Raw genomic sequence first — 20883 nt, 5'->3', positions numbered from 1 at the left:
AAACTCAGCAGGCCAGGCAACATCCGTGGAGAGAGAAATAGAGTCAACGTTTCAGGTCAAAGACTCTGTTGACTCTCTTTCTCTCTCCATGGATGTTGCCTGGCCTGCTGAGTTTTTCCAGCGTTTTCTGTTGTTATTTCGGATTTCCAGCCTCCGCAGTATTTTGCTAAAGCATTTCCTCAGCTCACACAGTCCCATTCTTTTCTTGCAGTTACATCGCTTGGAACTAGAATAAATAAAATGAAAAAGTTTAAGCGTCGTTTCTCACTGTCAGTGCATCGGACGGAGACCATTGAAGAGTCACTCGCGGAGTTTCAGGAACAGATCACAAACCAGATAAACAACAGGAGGAACGATGGTGAGTGACTGAGTATCCTCTTAGACTGTAAACTGACTACCCAGTACACTGTTAGACTGACTGACCACCCAGTACCCCCATAGACTGTCCAGTCAGTACACTGTTAAAAGAACTTGCATTTACATAGCGTGTTTCACCACCCCTGGACAGCCTAAAGTGCTTTACAGCCAGTGAATTACCCTTTGAAGTGTAGGAATTGTGGCAGCTAATTTGCGTACAGCAAGATCCCACAAACAGCAATGAGATAATGTCCAGATAATCTGTTTTAGTGATGTTGGTTGAGGGATAAATATTGGCCAGGACACTGGGGAGAATGTCCCCTGCTCTTCTTCAAAATAGTGTCATGATAGACTGTTAGATTACTGACTGATCGATCAATCCCTGTTAGATTACTGACTGATCGATCAATCCCTGTTAGACTACTGACTGAGCATTCAGTATCCTGTGGGCCTTGACACTTCACATAGGTTACTCAATAATATATGTATATATTTTAAATCAGTGGAGCCACCAAGCAGTAGAAACAGTGAAACTTTGTGATATTTGAATTTTGCACCCAGATAGCCGCTGGATCTCCACTGGATCCAGTGTCAGCCGTGGCTCAGTGGGCAGCACCCTCGCCTCTGAGTCAGAAGGTTGTGGGTTCAAGCCCCACGCCAGAGACTATGAGCAAAAAATCCAGGCTGACACTCCAGTGCAGTGCTGAGGGAGTGCTGCACTGTCGGAGGTGTCGTCTTTCAGATGAGACTTTAAACCGAGGCCCAGTCTGCTCTCTCAGGTGGATGTAAAAGATCTCGTGGCACTATTTCGAAGAAGAGCAGGGGAGTTATCCCTGGTGTCCTGGCCAATAATTATCCCTCAATCAACAGATTATCTGGTCATTACCACATTGCTGTTTGTGGGAGCCTACATTACAACAGTGACTACACTCCAAAAGTATTTCATTGGCTGTAAAGCACTTTGAGATGTCCAGTGGTCATGAACGGCGCTATAGAAATGCAGGTCTTTCTTTCTTTGATGCCGGGAAGGTTGAGTACGCCCCTGGCAAGGCCTCAGCGAGAGCTGAATTCCTTGTTCTTGATGCTTGGTCATATACATTTCAGGAGCAGAAATTATCCAGCAGCTCAGTTGGTGATGCCCGTGTGTAACTGGGTCATACAGTCCATGAAGGTCTGAGGCCTGATCTCCTGCCTGAGCTAGGTTAGCTACTCTCCGCCAAACCATCAGCCGGGAAGCGGCAAATTTCTTCACTCAGAGGGTGGTGAATCTTTGGAATTCTCTAACCCAGAGGGCTCGGGATTATCAGTCGTTGAGTATATTCAAGACTGAGGCCAATAGATCTTTGGGCATTAAGAGAATCAAGGGATATGGGGACTGGGCGGGAAAGTGGAGTTGAGGTAGAAGATCAGCCATGATCTTATTGAATGGCGGAGCAGGCTGGAGGGGCCGAATGGCCGACTCCTGCTCCTATTTCTTATGTTCTTATGTTCTGTCATCGGTAGGGAACAATCGGGCAAGCTATCTGTTTGAAAATGTGTGTCTGGATGTCAGGGTGGGCAGGATCAAGCTTGGCAGTTATCCACCTCAGTATTCAAAGCTCTCAAGACCCATATGTGTGATGTCAGCTGTGGCTCAGTGGGTAGCACTCTCTCTCACCTCTGAATCAGGAGGTTGTGGGTTCAAGTCCAACGCCAGGGACTTGAGCAAAAAAATCTAGGCTGACACTTCAGTGCAGTACTGAGGGAGTGCTGCACTGTCAGAGGTGCCAGCTTTCGGATGAGATGTTAAATCGAGGTCCCGCCTGCTCTCTCAGGTGGATGTAAAAGATCCCATGGCACTATTTCGAAGAACAGCAGCAGAGTTCTCCCCGGTGTCCTGGGCCAATATTTATTCCTCAATCAACATCACTAAAACAGATTATCTGGTGATTATCACATTGCTGTTTGTGGGAGCTTGCTGTGCGCAAATTAGATGCCGTGTTTCCCACATTACAACAGTGACTACACTTCATAATACTTCATTGGCTGTAAACGCTTTGGGGCGTCTGGTGGTTGTGAAAGGCGCTATAGAAATGCAAGACTTTGGGGTTTTTTCCATAGCTTTTTGGGTCAGAGTATTCCAGATTTCCACTACCTGTTGTGTGGAAAAGTGCTTTCCTCAATTTACTCCTGAACAGCCTGGCTCTAATTTTAAGGTGATGTTATTATAACATTAGAGAAAGGGGGCCACACTGTGCTAATCTAAAGCGCCATTAATGACTCATTTGTATTCTTAATTTACAGGATCGTATCTAATTAACACCAACAGATATCGTTGACTCCATCCCTTGTGTCTGTATTCACAAAGCAATATTTTCTTTGGTTGCTATTTGTCCAGCAACTGCCTGGCAAAGGCCTCCTTCAACCTGTGTGTCATCCCTGCCCAAATCTACGCTTTCCCGTTACTACACTTACCCTCAAGGCATCTGTTACCACTGTCTCGATCTTCATGGGCCTTCACCAAATACTGTATAATTAAACCATTAAAATCATAGACAATTGAGTTGAACCTTAGGGAAGCTAAGAATGAATAGAGAAGAGTTAATGCAGTGCACATAATGAGAACTAGACTCAAGGTGCTGGCAGAACTGGCCGTTACTTCTCCCCATCCTTCAGATTTGTGTAGCATCGTTTTGACATTAGCTAGACACCGTGTCTTTCACGTGGCTCATGAATGGATAGCTGGGGCCCTGAACAAACGGCTCATCTTCTCACTCTGCTGAGCATCACGCAGTGCTTTTATCAGAACAAGATTGATGTGACAGCCCTATCCTGTTATCCATGTTGCAGCAGTGCCATTCTTGCTCAAAGGACACGGCCAGAACATAGCTTGCATTTATATAGCGCCTTTAACATAGTAAAACACCCCAAGACTGACATGCGTAGTAGGGAAAATGCTAGGATCTATTATTAGGGATGTGGTAACAGGGCACTTAGAAAACCACAACATGATTAGGCAGAGTCAACACGGATTTATGAAAGGGAAATCGTGTTCGACAAATCTATTAGAGTTTTTTGAGGGTGTAACTAATAGGATAGATATGGGGGAACCAATGGACGTAGTATACTGTATTTGGGTTTTCAAAAGGCATTCAACAAGGTGCCACACAAAAGGTTGTTACACAAGATTAGGGCTCATGGGATTGGGGTAATATATTAGCTTGGATTGAGAATGGTCAGAAAACAGAGAGTAGGAATAAATGGGTCATTTTTGGGTTGGCAGGCTGTAACTAGTGGGGTGCTGCAAGGATCAGTGCTTGGGCCTCAGCGATTCACAATCTATATCAATGACTTAGATGAAAGAACCGGGTGTAATGTATCCAAGTTTTCTGACGATATAAAGCTCGGTGGGAAAGTAAGCTGTGAGGAGGATGCAAAGAGGCTACAAAGGGATATAGACCGGTTAAGTGAGTGGGCAAGAAGATGGTAGACTGAGTATAATGTGGGAAAATGTGACATTATCCAGTTTGGTAGGAAGAATAGAAAAGCAGAATATTTTTTAAATGGTGAGAGACTGGTAAATGTTGGTATTCAGAGGGACATGAGTGTCCTTGTACACGGATCACAGAACATGCAGGTGCAGCAAGCAATTAGGAAAGCAAATGATATGTTGGTCTTTATTGCAAGGGGGGTGGAGTATAAGAGTAAGGAAGCCTGCAGCAATTATATAGGGCCTTGGTTAGACTACAGCTGGAGTACAGCAAAGTGTGTTGATGGTGACGGGATTGGGCTTAGCTGTCATTGGCCTCAGGAGTTTAGCGGTTCACTGGTAATCACAGCACAGCCCACAGTAACGAATAATAACCTGCATGAAGTGCCAGGTAGTTGTCACAGTGAAGGCTTATCAATCTGGGTATGAGCAATTAAGCAAGTTTCCTTAACATTAGTAAGTAGTGTATCAAAGTTGCAGTTAGATCCAGACTGGACAAGTCAGGCAGTCTGCAAGATGAAGTTTGTGAAGAGAACATGGTTCCTTGTAGATTTTGTGATGATGTCAAACATGTTATTAACGTTCACTTTATCTGTGCCCCTTAGAATAGCTCAACAGGTTCTGGCTTAAGCCTTCTGTCCTGCAGTGTAAACAGCCTTGGTTTCCATCCTGTCTTGTCACAGTACAAGTGCCTAACTTAAGACGTTACTTTAATTGGCCTTCATTGCACCCTCTTTAATGCTGTGATATTACCGGTGTAGTGTAGCGGTGAGAAGGGTGCACAGTACTCCAGGTATGGCTGGTCCAGTGTTGTTTACAAGATCATCATCACTTCCTGGGCCTTATGGCCTAGGTGTCAGCCATGACTCAGTTGGTAGCACTCTCGCCTCTGAGTGTGGTGGTTTTAAGTCCCACTCCAGGATACTTGAGCACAAAATCTGGGCTGAGACTCTAGTGCAGTACTGAGAGAGTGCTGCACTGTCAGAGGTGCCGTCCTGTGGATGAGAGGTTAAACCGAGGCCTCATCTGTCCTCTCGGATGAGCGTAAAAGATCCCATGACACTATTCAAAGAAGAGCAGGGGAGTTCTCCCCGGTGACCTGGCCGATATTTATCCTTCAACCAACATCACTAAAACAGATTATCTGGTCCTTATCTCATTTCTGTTTATGGGAGCTTGCTGTGCGAAAATAAGTTGCTGTGTTTCTTACTGTACAACAGTGATTACACTTCAAAAAAGTAATTAATTAGTTGCAAAGAGCTTTGGGACGACCTGAGATTGTGAAAGGTGCTATATTAATGCAAGTCTTTCTTTCTGTATGTTCTACTGATGCTCTACATCTAGATGTCTTGAAGATACTTTGTCAATTTGATATAATACAAGTAGTTAGTAAATGCCTCGGGGACCTTTAGTGGCAAAACATGAGTATTGGTCCAACCACAACACTTATCTCATTGATATATATATATATATATATCTAAGATTCTGAAGGGGATTGACAGGGTAAATGCTGAGAGATTGTCCCCCTGGCTGGAGAGTCTAGCACTAGGGGCCATAGTCTCAGGATAAGGGGTCGACCATTTAAGACAGAGATGAGGAGGAATTTCTTCACTCAGAGGGTTGTGAATCTTTGGAATTCTCTACCCCAGAGGGCTGAGTCGTTGAGTATATTGAAGGCTGAGATCGATAGATTTTTGGACTCTAGGGGAATCAAGGAATATGGGGATCGGACAGGAAAGTGGAGTTAAGGTTGAAGATCAGCCATCGAATGGCGGAGCAGGCTCGAAGGTGCCATATGGTCTACTCCTGCTCCTAATTCTTATGTTCTTATCCCATTGGTGTGCTGTGAAATGTATTTGGACCTTTCTCTGGTGACCTGTAGTAACTGCAAATGTCAAAATCCAACGCCTAGATCCAACATCAGCCTCATCACAGGAGACTGTACATATTCAATCCGGTTGCTGACTTCAACTGAGGTTCTATGACAATGGTTTTGATGTAAAAAGACTACTAAGCGCTTGGTTTGAGTATAAAACAAGGCTTTAATCAACTGTTTCACAACCATGAGATTCTAGTTACATCACTAGTTCCTGGTTACAGAAACATCCTGAGCAAGCTGGGCCCACGCCCGAGTATTTATACTCCTTGGACGGCGCCACTAGCTGGCCGCCCAGTGTTACTTCATGATTCATGATAAGATTCATGACAGGTTTGAAAGCTTGATTACAAGCTTTTTGAATGTCCCCCCTCCACAAAAAGGGCATTGTATTCTTACCACTTATTTCCACCTCCCGGTGTGGAAGTGTGTCCCCCATCCCTCACATTGTGCCTGAGATCAGAAACTCATTTGGGTGGTGGTGTCAAATGTGTGATATTGAATTATCCGCCTAGTATACACCACGCTCGCTCCTCCTCTCTACTGCAGTCAATAGAAGGGAAAATAGCGCACGGCGCATAACAGGCGGACAATTCAATATCGACCATGTTACATCACCGCCCATAGTTAACATTAACCCCACCGGGTGATAAATTGCCGCCATGACCTTGAATCCAGCAACTCCACGGTATAATGTCTCTCGCTACCTGTGCACTCTCTCGCTACCTGTGCACTTCTCCAACACACTTGATTCTCTAACATAATCTAACCTTGTGATGAATATTACCAGCTGTGACAGTGTGGAACATTCCTCCCTGCTCACAAAGTAAATTGGGCAAATGTGCGCTCCTGGTATGGAGCCTCATTTCCAGAGGAGAGCGAGTCGCAATAGGTCCCTTGGCTAAAGGTCCAATTCTGCGACTTGTGCTATGGTTGAGTGAGTCCCTGGACTGGGAGGCACAGCATCGAGGGACTTGCCCTCAAATTCTCCCACTCTAGCTCATTCTCTCTCACGACCTCAGAAACTGTGGAAGTTCTCAATCTGTCATTCTTCCTTCTGTCTACAACCCTTTCTATCCAGCTACAACCCTAGAGGCTGTTCCAAGCTTGACTTTATATAACACCTCCTTGATTCATCTCATCTTCTCTCCCACTCTATTCCACCTTGGTGATGTGCTACACTCTGGGCCTTAGCCTCTTGTCTAGGTTTTTAAAAATCCGTTCATGGGATGTGGGTGTCGCTGGCAAAGCCAGCTTTTATTGCCCATCCCTAGTCGCCCTTGAGAAGGTGGTGGTGAGCCGCCGCCTTGAACCGCTGCAGTCCGTGTGGTGAAGGTACTCTCATAGTGCTGTTAGGGAGGGAGTTCCAGGATTTTGTCCCAGCGACAATGAAGGAATGGCAATATACTTCTAAGTCAGGATGGTGTGTGACTTGGAGCGGAACTTGGAGGTGGTGGTGTTCCCATGCACCTGCTGCCCTTGTCCTTCTAGGTGGGAGAGGTTGTGGGTTTGAGAGGTGCTGCCGAAGAAGCCTTGGCAAGTTGATGTAGTGCATCTTGTAGATGGTACACACTGCAGCCACGGTACGCCGGTGGTGGAGGGAGTGAATGGTTAACGTAGTGGATGGGGTTCCAATCAAACGGGCTGCTTTGTCCTGGATGGTGTTGAGCTTCTTGAGTGTTGTTGGAGCTGCACTCATCCAGGCAAGTGGGGAGTATTCCATCACACTCCTGACTTGTGCCTTGTAGATGGTGGAAAGGTTTTGGGGAGTCAGGAGGTGAGACACTTGCTGCAGAATACCTAGCCTCTGACCTGCTCTTGTTGCCACAGTATTTATGTGGCTGGTCCAGTTAAGTTTCTGGTCAATGGTGACCCCCCCCCCAGGATGTTGATGGTGGGGGATTCGGTGATGGTAATGCCATTGAATGTCAAGGGGCGGTGATTAGACTCTCGCTTGTTGGAGATAGTCATTGCCTGGCACTTCAGTGACGCCAATGTTACCTGCCACTTATCAGCCCAAGCCTGAATGTCATCCAGCTCTTGCTGCATGCGGGCATGGACTGCTTCATTATCTGAGGAGTTGCGAATGGCGCTGAACACTGTGCAGTCATCAGCGAACAGCCCCATTTCTGACGTTATGATGGAGGGAAGGTCATTGATGAAGCCGCTGAAGATGGTTGGGCCGAGGACACTGCCCTGAGGAACTCCTGCAGCGATATCCTGGGGCTTTCACAATTAGAAAAATGTTGGTCCCTGGCACGGAACGGGTTAAAGTGTTGGGCTGTGTGTGGGACAAGTGTTAATCTTCAGGATCAAAGGGAGGTGGGCAGAGAGAATAGCCTTTGAATTCTGAAAGCTTTTTGGCAGCACCTGTGTGCAGTTCCACATCCGTTTCCTTTGATATCCCAATTCCTATTATTCTGCTTTACAAAAATAAGCCCATTAATAAACAGCAGAAAGACAATTAAAATAAATCACTCATGCATCCCATGTGGCGATGAAATGACAATCATTAGCATTCACCTGCTAACTGCGGTGAATCTCTTGGAAGGTTCACTTCTGTTAAATTTTGCACCACCCCCCCACCACCTCCCCGCCCCCATCTCCATTTCGCTGGCCACACGAGCAGTCGCTTTTGCAGATCGTCCTTCCCCTGTTCCACCTCCACCTCTGTCTTTCACACTCCAGCTCCAGAGTTTCCCATTTCTTTTCTTCACTTTCATAAGAACATAAGAATTAGGAGCAGGGGTCGGCCATTCGGCCCTTCGAGCCTGCTCCACCATTCAATAAGATCATGGCTGATCTTCTACCTCAAGTCCACTTTCCTGAACTATCCCCATATCCCTTGATTCCCTTAATATCCAACAATCTATCGAACTCTGTCTTGAATATACTCAACGACTGAGCCTCCACAGCCCTCTGGGGTAGAGAATTCCAAAGATTCACCACCCTCTGAGTGAAGAAATTTCTCCTCATCTCAGTCCTAAATGGCTGACCCCTTATTCTGAGACTGTGACCCCTGGTTCTAGACTCCCCAGCCAGGGAAAACATCCTCACTGTATCTACCCTGTCAAGCCCTGTAAGAATTTTGTATGTTTCAATGAGATCACCTCTCATTCTTCTAAACTCTAGAGAATATAGGCCTAGTCTACTCAATCTCTCCTCATAGGACAATCCCCCCATCCCAGGAACCAGTCTGGTGAACCTTCATTACACTCCCTCTATGGCAAGTATATCCTTCCTTAGGTAAGGAGACCAAAACTGTACACAATACTCCAGGTGTGGTCTCACCAGGGCCCTATATAATTGCAGTAAGACGTCTTTACTCTTATACTTAAATCCTCTTGGAATAAAGGCCAGCATACCATTTGCTTTCTTAATTGCTTGCTGTAGCTGCATGTTAACTTTCAGTGATTCGTGTACAAGGACACCCAGGTCCCTCTGAACACCAACATTTCCCAATCTCTCACCATTTAAAAAATTCTATTTTTCCTACCAAAGTGGATAACTTCACATTTCTCCACATTATATTCCATTTGCCATGTTATTGCCCACTCACTTAGCCTGTCTATATCCCCTTGAAGCCTCCTTGCATCCTCCTCACAACTTACAATCCCACCTAGCTTTGTATCATCAGCAAACTTGGATATATTACATTTGGTCCCCTCATCCAAATCATTGATATGGATTGTGAATAACTGAGGCCCAAGCACTGATCCTTGCAGTACCCAACTAGTTACAGCCTGCCAACCCGAAAATGACCCGTTTATTCCTACTCTCTGTTTTCTGTCCGTTAACCAATCCTCAATCCATGCTAGTATATTACCCCCAATCCCATGAGCCCTAATTTTGTTTAATAACCTCGTATGTGGCACCTTCTCACATGCCTTCTGAAAATCCAAATACACCACATCCACTAGTTCCCCAATCTATTCTACTAGTTACAACCTCAAAAAACTCTAACAAATTCTCAAACATGATTTCCCTCTCATAAATCCGTGTTGACTCTGCCCAATCCTATTATTATTTTCTAAGTGCCCTGTTACCACGTCCTTAATAATAGATTCTAGCATTTTCCCTACTATTGATGTCAGGCTAACTGGTCTGTAGTTCCCTGTTTTCTCTCTCCCTCCTTTCTTAAATACTGGGGTTACATTTGCTACCTTCCAATCCACGGGAACTGTTCTAGAATCAATGGAATTTTGGAAAATGACAACCAATGCATCCACTATCTCTATAGCCACCTCTTTCAAAACCCTAGGATGTAGGCCATCAGGTCCAGGGGATTTATCGGCTTTCCGTCCCATTAATTTCTCCAGTACTATTTTTTTACCAATACTAATTTCTTTCAGTTCCTCATTCTCACTAGACCCTTGGTTCTCCACTATTTCCGGGAGGTTTTTTGCATCTTCTTCCGTGAAGACAGACACAAAGGGGTTGATTTTCAGTGTGCCGTGGAGCTGGGATTGGAGGCGTGCGGGGGGTTAAATTCCTGAATTCAGGGGTCCCGACACCATCCCGCCCAAAACCCGCCTCCATGTAAGTTTCAAAGGAGGCGGGTACCCGCCCCGCACTGGGACCCGCCGACCCGAGGCGGGAAGGGATTAGTGCCAATTAACTGCTTGTTAACAGGTAGTTAACAGGCAGTTTTTAGCTTAATCCCTATTTTGAAGGTTGTCGTGTGAGATTCCCGACGGCTCCAAACCACGCCAAGTTAGAGGAGTCGGGCCGTCGGGTTGAAGGACTTGGAGGGATCGAGATGTCGGTGTTCAGGTGAGTGATGTGTGCATGAGTGCAAAGGTAAGTGTGTTTGGTGTGTCTAAAGTGTGTAAAGAAGTTTAAATTACCTGTACTTACCTTTACAGCCTTCCTTCCTCTAGGTTTCGGGAGTCCATCATTCAGCCGGCACAGAAAGCAGAATGGCTGCGGTCTGTCAAAAGTGACAGCCTGCAGCTTTCAGTGCCGGTGAGATTTCTAACTGAGTCTGCGTAGAAGGACTCAGGTTAGAAGACTGTCAGTGTTTGACAGCTTCAAACAGCTGTGAAACACTGATATTTCATCTGTCAACACGTCTTGACAGATGAAATTTCAGTCTGTGACGTCACCTGTTGCAGGGTGGCCCTTAATTGGCCTGCTGAGCCCGCTGGGTGGGCTCAACAAGTTCAATCAAGTGAAAATTGTGTGGATTGGCCACATCTCGATGGAGGTGGGACTACAACTCCGAAAGTTGTAGTCCCGCCTCCTTCCCGACTTCTGCATGAAAATCACCTCCAAAGTATTTTAATTTTTCTGCCATTTCCTTATTCCCCATTACAATTTCTCCTGTCTCAGCCTATACGGGACCCACATTTACTTTCTCTAATCTTTTCCTTTTTACATACCTATAGAAGCTTTTACAATCTGTTTTTATGTCACTCGCTAGTTTACTCTCATTCTATTTTCCCTTTCTATAACAATTTCTTGGTCATAGAAGATAGGAGCAGGAGTAGGCCATTCGGCCCCTCGAGCCTGTTCCGCCATTTAATGAGATCATGGCTGATCATCCAAATTCAGTACCCTGTCCCTGCTTTCTCCCCATATCCCTTGATCCCTTTAGCCTTAAGAAATATATCGAACTCCTTGAATATATTTAATGAATTGGCCTCAACTGCCTTTTGTGGTAGATAATTCTACAGGTTCACCAGTCTCTGGGTGAAGAAATTCCTCCTCATCTCAGTCCTAAATGGCTTACCCCTTATCCTTAGACTGTGACCCCTGGTTCTGGACTCCCCCACCATGGCTGATCTGAATCTTAACTCCACCTACCTGCCATGGTTCCATAATCCTTAATACCCTTGCCTAACAAAAATAAGGGGGTGTGATTCTCTTTGCTCTTCTCCCGAAGGTGCTGGCTCAGGTTGTGCTACACATAGCGGCCACAGCATTTCCGCCCCATCATCCTGCCGTGGACCAAAGCCGTGAATTGTGCACTGCCCAGGATTTTAACCTCTTTTCCCTTTTAATGGGTGGAGAATCCAACTGCTTTTCCCCAAATAGGCGCTGTTGACAGATGAGGCACCAGGCGAGGAGGCGGCCCCTCAGGAAATTCACCCCTAAAGCAACAATGCAAGTGACACCTCAGACTGATAGAACGACGATTCTAATAGTAAGCGAAGTGACCTTTCAACTTATCAACAGTAATTATAGTCAGAAAGGCGTTCATCCAACACTAACGCCATCCCACCGCTGACCAAACATCGGGCTGACAGGTAAAATGTAAACCGAGCAGACTTCTAGAAGAAAAGGATGTGCAAACTGGTCAGTCATTGTCTTCTAATATGGTTAATTATTTTCTTTTTCTGCATGCTAGTCAATCTCCCGTGGAATTGCACACAAGAGTTAAAGCGGGGGAGATAATTGGCCCAGGGTACGCAGAAGTAATTCAGCCCCATTTTAAAACCATTCTGTCTTTGTATTTCCATTATACATTCCTGTGTCCATGTTTATTTTAGTCATTCGCAGGATGTGGGCGTCGCTGCCCTTAACTGAGTGGCTTAGCTAGAGGGCTGTTCAGAGTCAACCACATTGCTGTGGGTCTGGAGTCACATATAGGCCAGACCGGGTAAAGACAGCAGATTTCCTTCCCTAAAGGACATGAGTGAACATTACAACAACCTGATAGTTTCATGGTCATCGTCGCTGATACTAGCTTTTTATTCCAAATTTATTTAATTAACTGAATTCAAATTCCCCAGCTGTCATGGTGGGATTTGAACTTCTAGTCCTCCAGATCATTAGTCTGGGCCTCTAGTTGATTACCACTATGCTACCATTCCCTTAAATGGAAAGTTTATAATGGAAAGTTTATAATGGAGAGTGTCTATGTAAACTTGTCACGCTGTATTTAAACCCTCCCACCACCCTGTGGCACTACAGTATCTCCACTGCTCGGGGTGGGGGAGGAAAATCTGCCCCATGCTCCCAGGATATTGCTGTTCTTGGAGTCTGAGTGAGCAGACCTGTGGGAGGAACGGAGTTGGAGACCGGGGACAAAAGCAACGCGTAGCAGAGACCTGGGAGTCTGAGTAAGCGGACTACCTGCGAGGGAGACAGTCGGCAAGTGACACAATGAAGGAGTGACGTCAGAATTCATAGGTGTCGCTGGCACAAGGGAGCTGAGAGGTGAGTATCAGGTGAGTATTTGTGGTAAGTTTTTTTTTGTCCTGTTTTAAGTATATTTCTGTTAAGTAGTTCATAGCCTATCTAATAGAGGGAAGTGCTGCTTGGTGGGTAGCTGTTGAGTGTTTCTTGTAAAGTTTTAAGTTTATTTCTGCTAAATTACCTCCATAGTCTGGTAAATAGAGGCATGGCAGGGCAGCTCAGTCCCGTGATTAGCACATCCTGTGCCATGTAGGAAATCCTGGATGCTTCTTGCGGACTGGACGACCACGTGTGCAGGAAGTGTCGCCAACTGCAGCAACTCGAGCTCTGGGTTTCGGAGCTTGAGCGGCTGCTGGAGTCACTACAGTGCATCCGCGAGGCTGAGAAATACCTGGAAAGCATATTTCTAGAAGTGGTCACCCCGCAGCCTCAGAATGTGCAGGCAGAGAGGGAATGGGTGACCGCCAGACAGAGGAGGAGGACCAAGCAGGTAGGGCAGGAATCCCCAGAGTGCATCTCGCTCGCTAACCGGTTCACAGTTCTGGAAACTGGTGGGGGTGATGGCTCCTCTGGGGAGAGCAGCCAGAGCCAAGGCCACGGCACCACAGGTGGATCAGCTGCACAGGGGGGGAGGAAGAAGAGTGGAAGAGCAATAGTGATAGGGGATTCATGATGAATGTCAGGTGAATTCTTCAAGGGAGAACCAGACCAAATACAATAAGTTGAGAGGGGAAGTGAAGATGAAAATAAGATTGACAAAGAGAGAATATGAGAGTTGAATGGCGGTTAACATAAAAGGGAACCCAAAAATCTTCTACCGGCATGTAAACAGTAAGCGGGTAGTAACAGGCGGGGTGGGGCCTATTAGGGACAGAGAAGGTGATATATGCTTAGAGGCGCAGGGCAAGGCTAGAATACTCAGTGAGTACTTTGTATCGGTGTTTACTGAGGAGGTGGATGCTGACAAAACATCGGTAGAAGTAGAAAAGGTAGAAGCAATGGAAGGGGTGAAAATTGATAGACAGGATGTACTAGAAAGGCTGGGTATGCTTAGAGTGGATAAGTCACCTGGCCCAGATGGCTTGCATCTCAGGTTGCTAAGGGAATTGGGGGAGGAGATAGCGGAAGGGCTTGCCATAATTTTCCAATCTTCCCTAGATGCGGGGGAGGTGCCTGAGGATTGGAAAGTGGCAAATGTGACACCATTGTTCAAGAAAGGGTGTAAGGACAATCCTAGTAACTACAGGCTGGTCAGTTTAACATCAGTGGTGGGTAAAGTTTTAGAAACAATAATCAAGGAAAAATTAACGGGCACGTGGAGAGGTTTAAGCTAATTAAGAAGAGCCAACATATATTTGTAAAAGGCAGATCGTGTTTGACTAATCTAATTACATTTATATATGAAGTAACAGGGAGGATTGATGAAGGGAATGCAATGCATGTTGGCTATATAGATTTTTGAAGGCGTTTGACAAAGTATCACATAGAAGGCTGGTTAACATAATCGAGGCTCATGGAATAGGTGGGTCAGTGGCAGCTTGGATAAGGATTTGGCTTAAGGACAAAAAACAGTGAGTTGTGGTAAATGGCTGTTTTTCAGACTGGAGGATGGTAGACAGTGGTGTTCCCCAGGGGTCAGTGCTGGGGCCACTGCTTTTTTTGATATATATAAATGACCTGATATTGCAATACAGAGTAGAATTTCTAAATTTGCCGATGACACCAAACTTGGGGGTGTGGCAAACAATGAGGATGATACCAATTGACTGCAACAGGACATAGAAAAGCTAGCAGGATGGGCAGACAAGTGGCAGATGGAATTTAATACAGAGAAGTGTGAGGTGATGCATTTTGGCAGAAGTAACAGGGAGAGGCAATATACACTTAATGGCACAGTTTTAAAGAGTGTGCAGGGACAGAGGGACCTGGGAGTTAATGTGCATAGGTCCCTGAAGGTGGCGGGACATATTGAGAGAGTGGTTAGCAAAGCATATGGGATCTTGGGCTTCATAAATAGAGGTATCGAGTACAAAAGTAGAGAAGTTATGCTGAACCTTTTTGGTTCGGCCACAACTGGAGTATTGCATCCAGTTCTGGTCACCACACTTTTTAGGAAGGATGTGAAGGTCTTTGAGAGGGTGCAGAGGAGATTTACCAGAATGGTTCCGGGGATGGGGGGTCTTAACTACAAGGACATGTTGGAGAAGCTGGATTTGTTTTCATTAGAGCAAAGGAGGTTGAAGGGTGATTTGATAGAGGTGTACAAGATTATGACTGGTTTGGATAGGCTAGATGGGGAAAGGCTGTTCCCACTAGTTGATGGTACAAGGGGACACAGATTTAAGGTTTTGGGCAAGAGATACAGGGGGGATGTGAGGGAAAAACTTTTTTACACAGCGAGTGGTGACGACCTGGAACTCGCTGCCGACGGAAGTGGTGGAAGTGGAGACACTCAATGTTTTCAAGGGGAGACTGGATAGGCACTTGAGGGAAATAAACTTACAGGGCTACGGGGATAGAGCGGGGGAATGGGACTGACTGGATTGTTCTACAGAGAGCTGGCACGGACTCGATGGGCCGAATGGCCATCTTCTGTGCCGTTATGACTCTATGGGGTACAAATTTGGTAGTGCTACCTTTGTCAGGGCGCTATTTTTAGCGCCCCCAAAAAGTTAGCGCCCCCGCAGCCAATTTTCCCAGGTAGCGCCCCGCGTCCCTCTTGGGGCACTGTGAACCAAAACCGCGGCGCTGCGGCATGTCGCGCCATGGTACTGCAGGCCTTCCTCCCCTTCTTAAAGGGGAGGGGCCTGGTGCAGCGCATCCCGGCGCCCAGCTGGACCACCAGGGATCGGGATTGCCGGCAAATGAGCCCGGCACGAGGAGTGCCAGGCTCACGGAGAGCAGCCGGCACCCCACGGGGGGGCTTCACGGGGGCCGGGGACAACAACGGGGGCAGGTGCTGGCAGGCGGCCAGCACCAAAAATGGCCGCCCGCCACCTCCCCTTTAACTAGCGCCGCCCCGGCCGCAGGTAGGCCCCCCTGACCCCGTCGGACATAGCGTCCGGCGGTAAGTCGGGGGCGCTACCCAATATTACAGCCGGGGCGTGAGCGGGGCGGTGCACACAGTGATGACGTCATCGCCGGCGGCGCTAACGGTTAGCGCCACCGCTAACCTCCTGCTGAATTTCACAGGAGGCATTAGCGGTGCCGCGCCCAGGCGCTAGTTGATTTGCGCTCCGTTTGCGCCCTCTTAGGGCGTTAACGGGAGGCGCAAATCAACCGAATTTAGCCCCCTATAACTCTTGTCCTTCTCAGTAATAGAGGCCATGGGGCTGAGAGGTACTGTTGAAGTAATCTTGGTGAGTTGCTACAGTACATTCTGTAGATCATATATACTGCAGCCACAGTGCGCCAGTGGTGGAGTGGACAGATACTGAGTCCAGTGGCAGGGACGCTGAACAAATCAGTTCTCAATGGAGGCTTCAACTTGTTTATTTTAAATTGGGTTAATGCTGCCTCTAAAATAGCAGTGAGAGGAATTCGATTGGAGAAACTAGAGAAGCTGGGGTTGTTCTCCTTAGAGCAGAGAAGGTTAAGGGGAGATTTAATAGAGGTGTTCAAAATTATGAGGAGTTTTGATGGAGTAAATAAGAAGAAGCTGTTTCTAGTGGCAGGAGGGTCATAACCAGAGGACACTGATTTAAGGTAATTGGCAAAAGAACCAGAGGGCAGATGAGGAGAATTTTTTTTACGCTGTGAGTTGTTGTGATCTGGAATGCGCTGCCTGAAAGGGCGGTGGGAGCAGATTCAATAGTAACTTTCAAAAAAGGGAATTGGATAAATACTTGAAGGGGAAAGAATTGCAGGGCTATGGGGAAAGAGCAGGAGGGAGTGGGAACCAATGTTCCCCCTAATTTATTTTTGGATGCGCGGTCCCTTTAACGGGCTGCGTGGTCCGTTCAGAATCTCGCGCATGCGCGCAATCTCACACTGAAAAGCCGGTGAACGGCCACCTCAGGACCTCCAGATGGCTGCGCAACCGTGCAGCTTAGCGGGAACACTGAGTGGGACTAATTGGAGAGCTCTTTCAAAGACCCAGCACAGGCATGATGGGCCGAATGGCCTCCTTCTGTGCTGTGTGATTCTATGTACAGGAGTTGACACTCAGGCACATACAAGCTGTAACAGATAAGAATCAGGTGCATAGTCTCATTATTTAATGCACAAAACCTGTGGAGTCGTTACTATCCTCCTCCTCGCAAATATAAATTCAAATATTGAATTAATAAAGTTGAAGTTTAATCAGCCTCCTCTAAGAAGTTCAATTATGATGCCTCCCCCACAGGTCATCGAAACCAGCCTCTGTCGCGCTAGGTGGGTGGAGAGGCCTCGGGTAATTTAGCGCAGTTTCCTTTCAAGCTGGGAACCTCAGTTTGATTCTATCCCGAACTGATGCCGATGTGGGTCCAAAGTGACAGGGACTTGAGGTAATTTCAGTCCAGTTCCCAAGTCCCTTCAGGATTGGCCTGGAGTCTCCAGGAATTAAAGATTAATCTCCAGGATACTTCTGCGAGCAAAAACCCGGGAGAAAAATTCATCAAGGGGGGGGCATTTAAAAAAAAAATTTTTTTTTTTCATTTGCTTTGAACACTTCTGTTTATTAATGATAAAAGTGTTGGAGACGGGGAAGAAAGGCTGTTTGACTGACAGCCAAGGGTCATCCAATTGGGTGATGAAGTCTTTTCGCTTCCAGTTGGTGTGGGAAGGCGGGGCTACCAAGGATGTACGTGTCGGGCCATCAATGGCGGGGGGTGTGGGGGCGGGGCATTTGGGCACTGGAGGTCATGTGCGGAAACCTTCAGGAATGCGCCCAACCAGAAGTTGGCAACCCTACTTCCGAGTGCGCGCAAGTCTACTCTACACAACTGCTCACAATACTGATCACAACTGAATTGACAAGTCGGCGAGATTACCAGGACATCTAATATGGGAAATGGAAAATGTGCCAGTGCCGTCACGAGTGATCATTGACTGACATCGGGATGAAGCCACATTGTTGGGAAGAGGCGAAGGAGCCTTGCATTTGCATCCAACCTGTGTTGTACCCAATCTGGGAGCGCTTGAGGGTGACAATGAACGAAGGACCTTATATAGCACCTTACACCACTCTCAGGAACATCTCAAAGTACCTCAGACTCAGTGATTTTTTTTGGTGATTGAGGGGGAAATGTTGACCAGGAGATGGGGGAGGGCCAAAGGTCCTTACACATCTTTGAACAATGCCATGGGATCCATTCACCTGAACCACCGGGACAGGCAGGCGGTGCCTCGGTTTACCACCTCATCCAACTGAGGGCGGGAAACGCAGAAAGATAACTTCAGTAACTAAATAACTTTACCTTCTGATTCACTGTACTCAAAGAAAGAAATTGCAATTATTTAGCACCTTTCACAACCTCAGGATGTCCAAAAGCGCTTTACAGCCAATTAAGTATTTTTGAAGCGTATTCACTGTTGTAATATAGGAAACGCGGCAGCCAATTTGCACACAACAAGGTCCTACAAATAGCAATGTGATAATGACCAGATCATCTGTTTTTTATAATTGATTTTGTTTGAGGGATAAATATTGGCCAGGACACCGGGGAGAACACCCCTGCTCTTCTTCAAAATAGTGCCATGGGATCTTTTACATTCACCTGAAAGGCCAGACGGGACCTCAGTTTAATGTCTCACCCGAAAGCTGGCACCTCTGACAGTGCAGCACTCCCTGAACGTCAGCTCTGGAGTGGGACTTGAACCCACAACCTTCTGACTCAGAAGCATGGGTGCTACCCACTTTTTTTAATATATTATTTATTGAACATTAAGAACATTTACAACATCGTGTTCATTCCATTGTATCGTACAAATCCATTCCGCCGCTCTGCACAGCCATGCCTCCACCACATATTAACATCAAAATCTGAAGTTTAATTTGTCTCCCGTAACATATACTAATCTATTGTACTTTAAAAATTGATCAGTAATCATGGCTCCGAATAAGGGAAGTGTGCCTGGTAATCCCCCATCATTTAATCTCCGGCCCTTCACTCCTCTCATGCTCCTTCCCAACTTTTTGGGCAGCTGGTGCTTTCTCCTGCAGCCTCCGGCTCTTTTTCACCTCCTGTTTGAACCTTCCCTGCTGTTTCAGCCTTATCCTTACATTAGGTTTGGGCCGAGGAGCTGCACCTTCTCCCTCCTTCTGCCCCTCACTAACCTTTCCCTTTCCACACGATGCCACCCCACCCCCCACTTCCATGTCTCTGTCCTCCTCTGACTCCTCACTCTCGAGCTGTTTTGTAACCTCCCGTCCCTGTTCCCCATCAGATATAAGGGCTCGATTTTGTCAATGGGGAGCTTTTGGAGGCGGGACTCCCACTTTTTGGGTTGTAGTCCCGCCTCCATCGACTTGTGGCCAACCCACGCTATTTTCCCTTGATTGACCTTGTTAAGTCCGCCCAGCGGGCTCAGCAGGCCAATTAAGGGACACCTGGTTACTGGTGACGTCAGCGATTGACATTTCATCTGTCAAGAGCTTTTGACAGATGAAAAATCAGCGTTTGACAGCTCTGTGAAGCTGTCAAACACTGACCATCTGTCTTCTAACTTGAGTCCTTCTACTCAGACTCAGTTAGAGATCTCTCCAGACCAGAAAGCAGAGGCTGCAGCTTTTGACAGTTCAGCGGCCATTCTGCTTTCTGTGCCGGTGAACTGAGGGACTCCAGAGACCTGAAGGGAGGAAGCCTGCAGGAGAAAGTAAAGGTAAGTAAAACTTATTAAAACACTTTACACTTACCTCACACACTTACCTCTGCACACATGCACCCATCACTCACCTGCACAACGGACATCTTGACCCCTCCAACCCCTTCAGACCGACGGTCTGCCTCGCTAACTTGGCGTGGTTCGGAGCCGTCGGACAGCCCACACTTCAGGGCTAAAAATAGGGATTAGGCAAAAAACTGCCTGTTAACAACCTGTTAACAGGCAGTTAATTGGCACTAATCCCCTTCCCGCCTCAGGGAGGCGGCTCACAGCACTGGTCGGGCACCCGCTTCCTGGGACATTGTCACGGAGGCAGGTTGGGGGTGGGATGGGTTCCTGCCCCCCCCCGATTCTGCAATTTTCCCACCGCTCCCGCCTCCAAACCCGCCTCCTCGGAGCTTGGATAATCGAGCCCATAATCTCCCTTAGAGAGTCTTCCTGCTATCATGGTTTCTCCAACAGTGCCACTCCCTTCGGCCTCATCTCCACCACTGACCCTGGCTCCCCATTTCTTCTCTCTCTAGGACATCTGCACCTATCTCGCTCCCTTCTGGTGCCTTTGTCTCCCTGCTCCCGTCCTGCTGCCCCTTTAAGGCTCTTGCCTCTTGCACCCTCCTGATCCCTGAGATGTCCGACTCCCCGTCTTTCTTTGGAGTACTTACACTTACCCTGCACCCCACTCCCACCTCCTCTCCCACCACAGACACCAGATTCTTTAGGGAGAGCCGAGCTGTATTACGGCTCGACTCTGCCTTTGACCCATGCTGCCCGCTGCTGTCTTTGTCCTTTTCCACCGCACTTGGTGTGTTTTCCACCAGCTCCATCCTGTTCTCTGCTCTGTAATTTTCTGCCTCTCTTCCTGTGCTCTTTTCTCGTTCCATTCACCAGCTGTGTCCTGAAAAGAAAAACACCACCAACTTTTTACAAACTCACTCCAACTCCCTGCAGTAATCTAGCACCCAGCAACACCTGCTCACTCCTAGCCCCTCCCACCTAGAGAGCGCCACCCACTGAGCCACAGCTGACATCTTGGTCATAAGGCACAGGAAGTGATAATGATCTTGTAACAGGCACTAGTCCAGCCATACCTGGAGTACTGTGTACCCTTCTCACCACTGTATTACACCCGTGATATCCCAGGATTAAAGAGGGTGCAATGAAATTAACATCTTAGATTTGAAGTGTGAACCTGGATTTTGTGCTTCAGTCTCTGCAGTGGGATTCAAACCCACAA

At 47.0% G+C, this 20883-nt stretch overlaps 1 protein-coding gene across 1 annotated transcript in view; it reads left to right on the top strand.

Annotated features, from left to right (window-relative positions):
- The window catches only part of LOC147105031 (cyclin-dependent kinase 18-like), a 108629-nt gene that overhangs the window by 27477 nt on the left and 60269 nt on the right, over positions 1-20883 (top strand). Inside the window, exon 2 of the mRNA XM_086011052.1 lies at positions 212-358. Coding sequence (XP_085867178.1) covers positions 241-358 — 118 coding nt within the window. The 5' untranslated portion in view covers positions 212-240. The remainder of the gene's footprint in view (positions 1-211; positions 359-20883) is intronic.

Source organism: Somniosus microcephalus, chromosome 18 (assembly GCF_052327205.1).
Source record: "Somniosus microcephalus isolate GS21.2 chromosome 18, FLI_Smic_1.0, whole genome shotgun sequence".
Lineage (NCBI taxonomy): Eukaryota > Metazoa > Chordata > Chondrichthyes > Squaliformes > Somniosidae > Somniosus > Somniosus microcephalus.
This window is presented reverse-complemented; position numbering and strand designations above follow the sequence as displayed.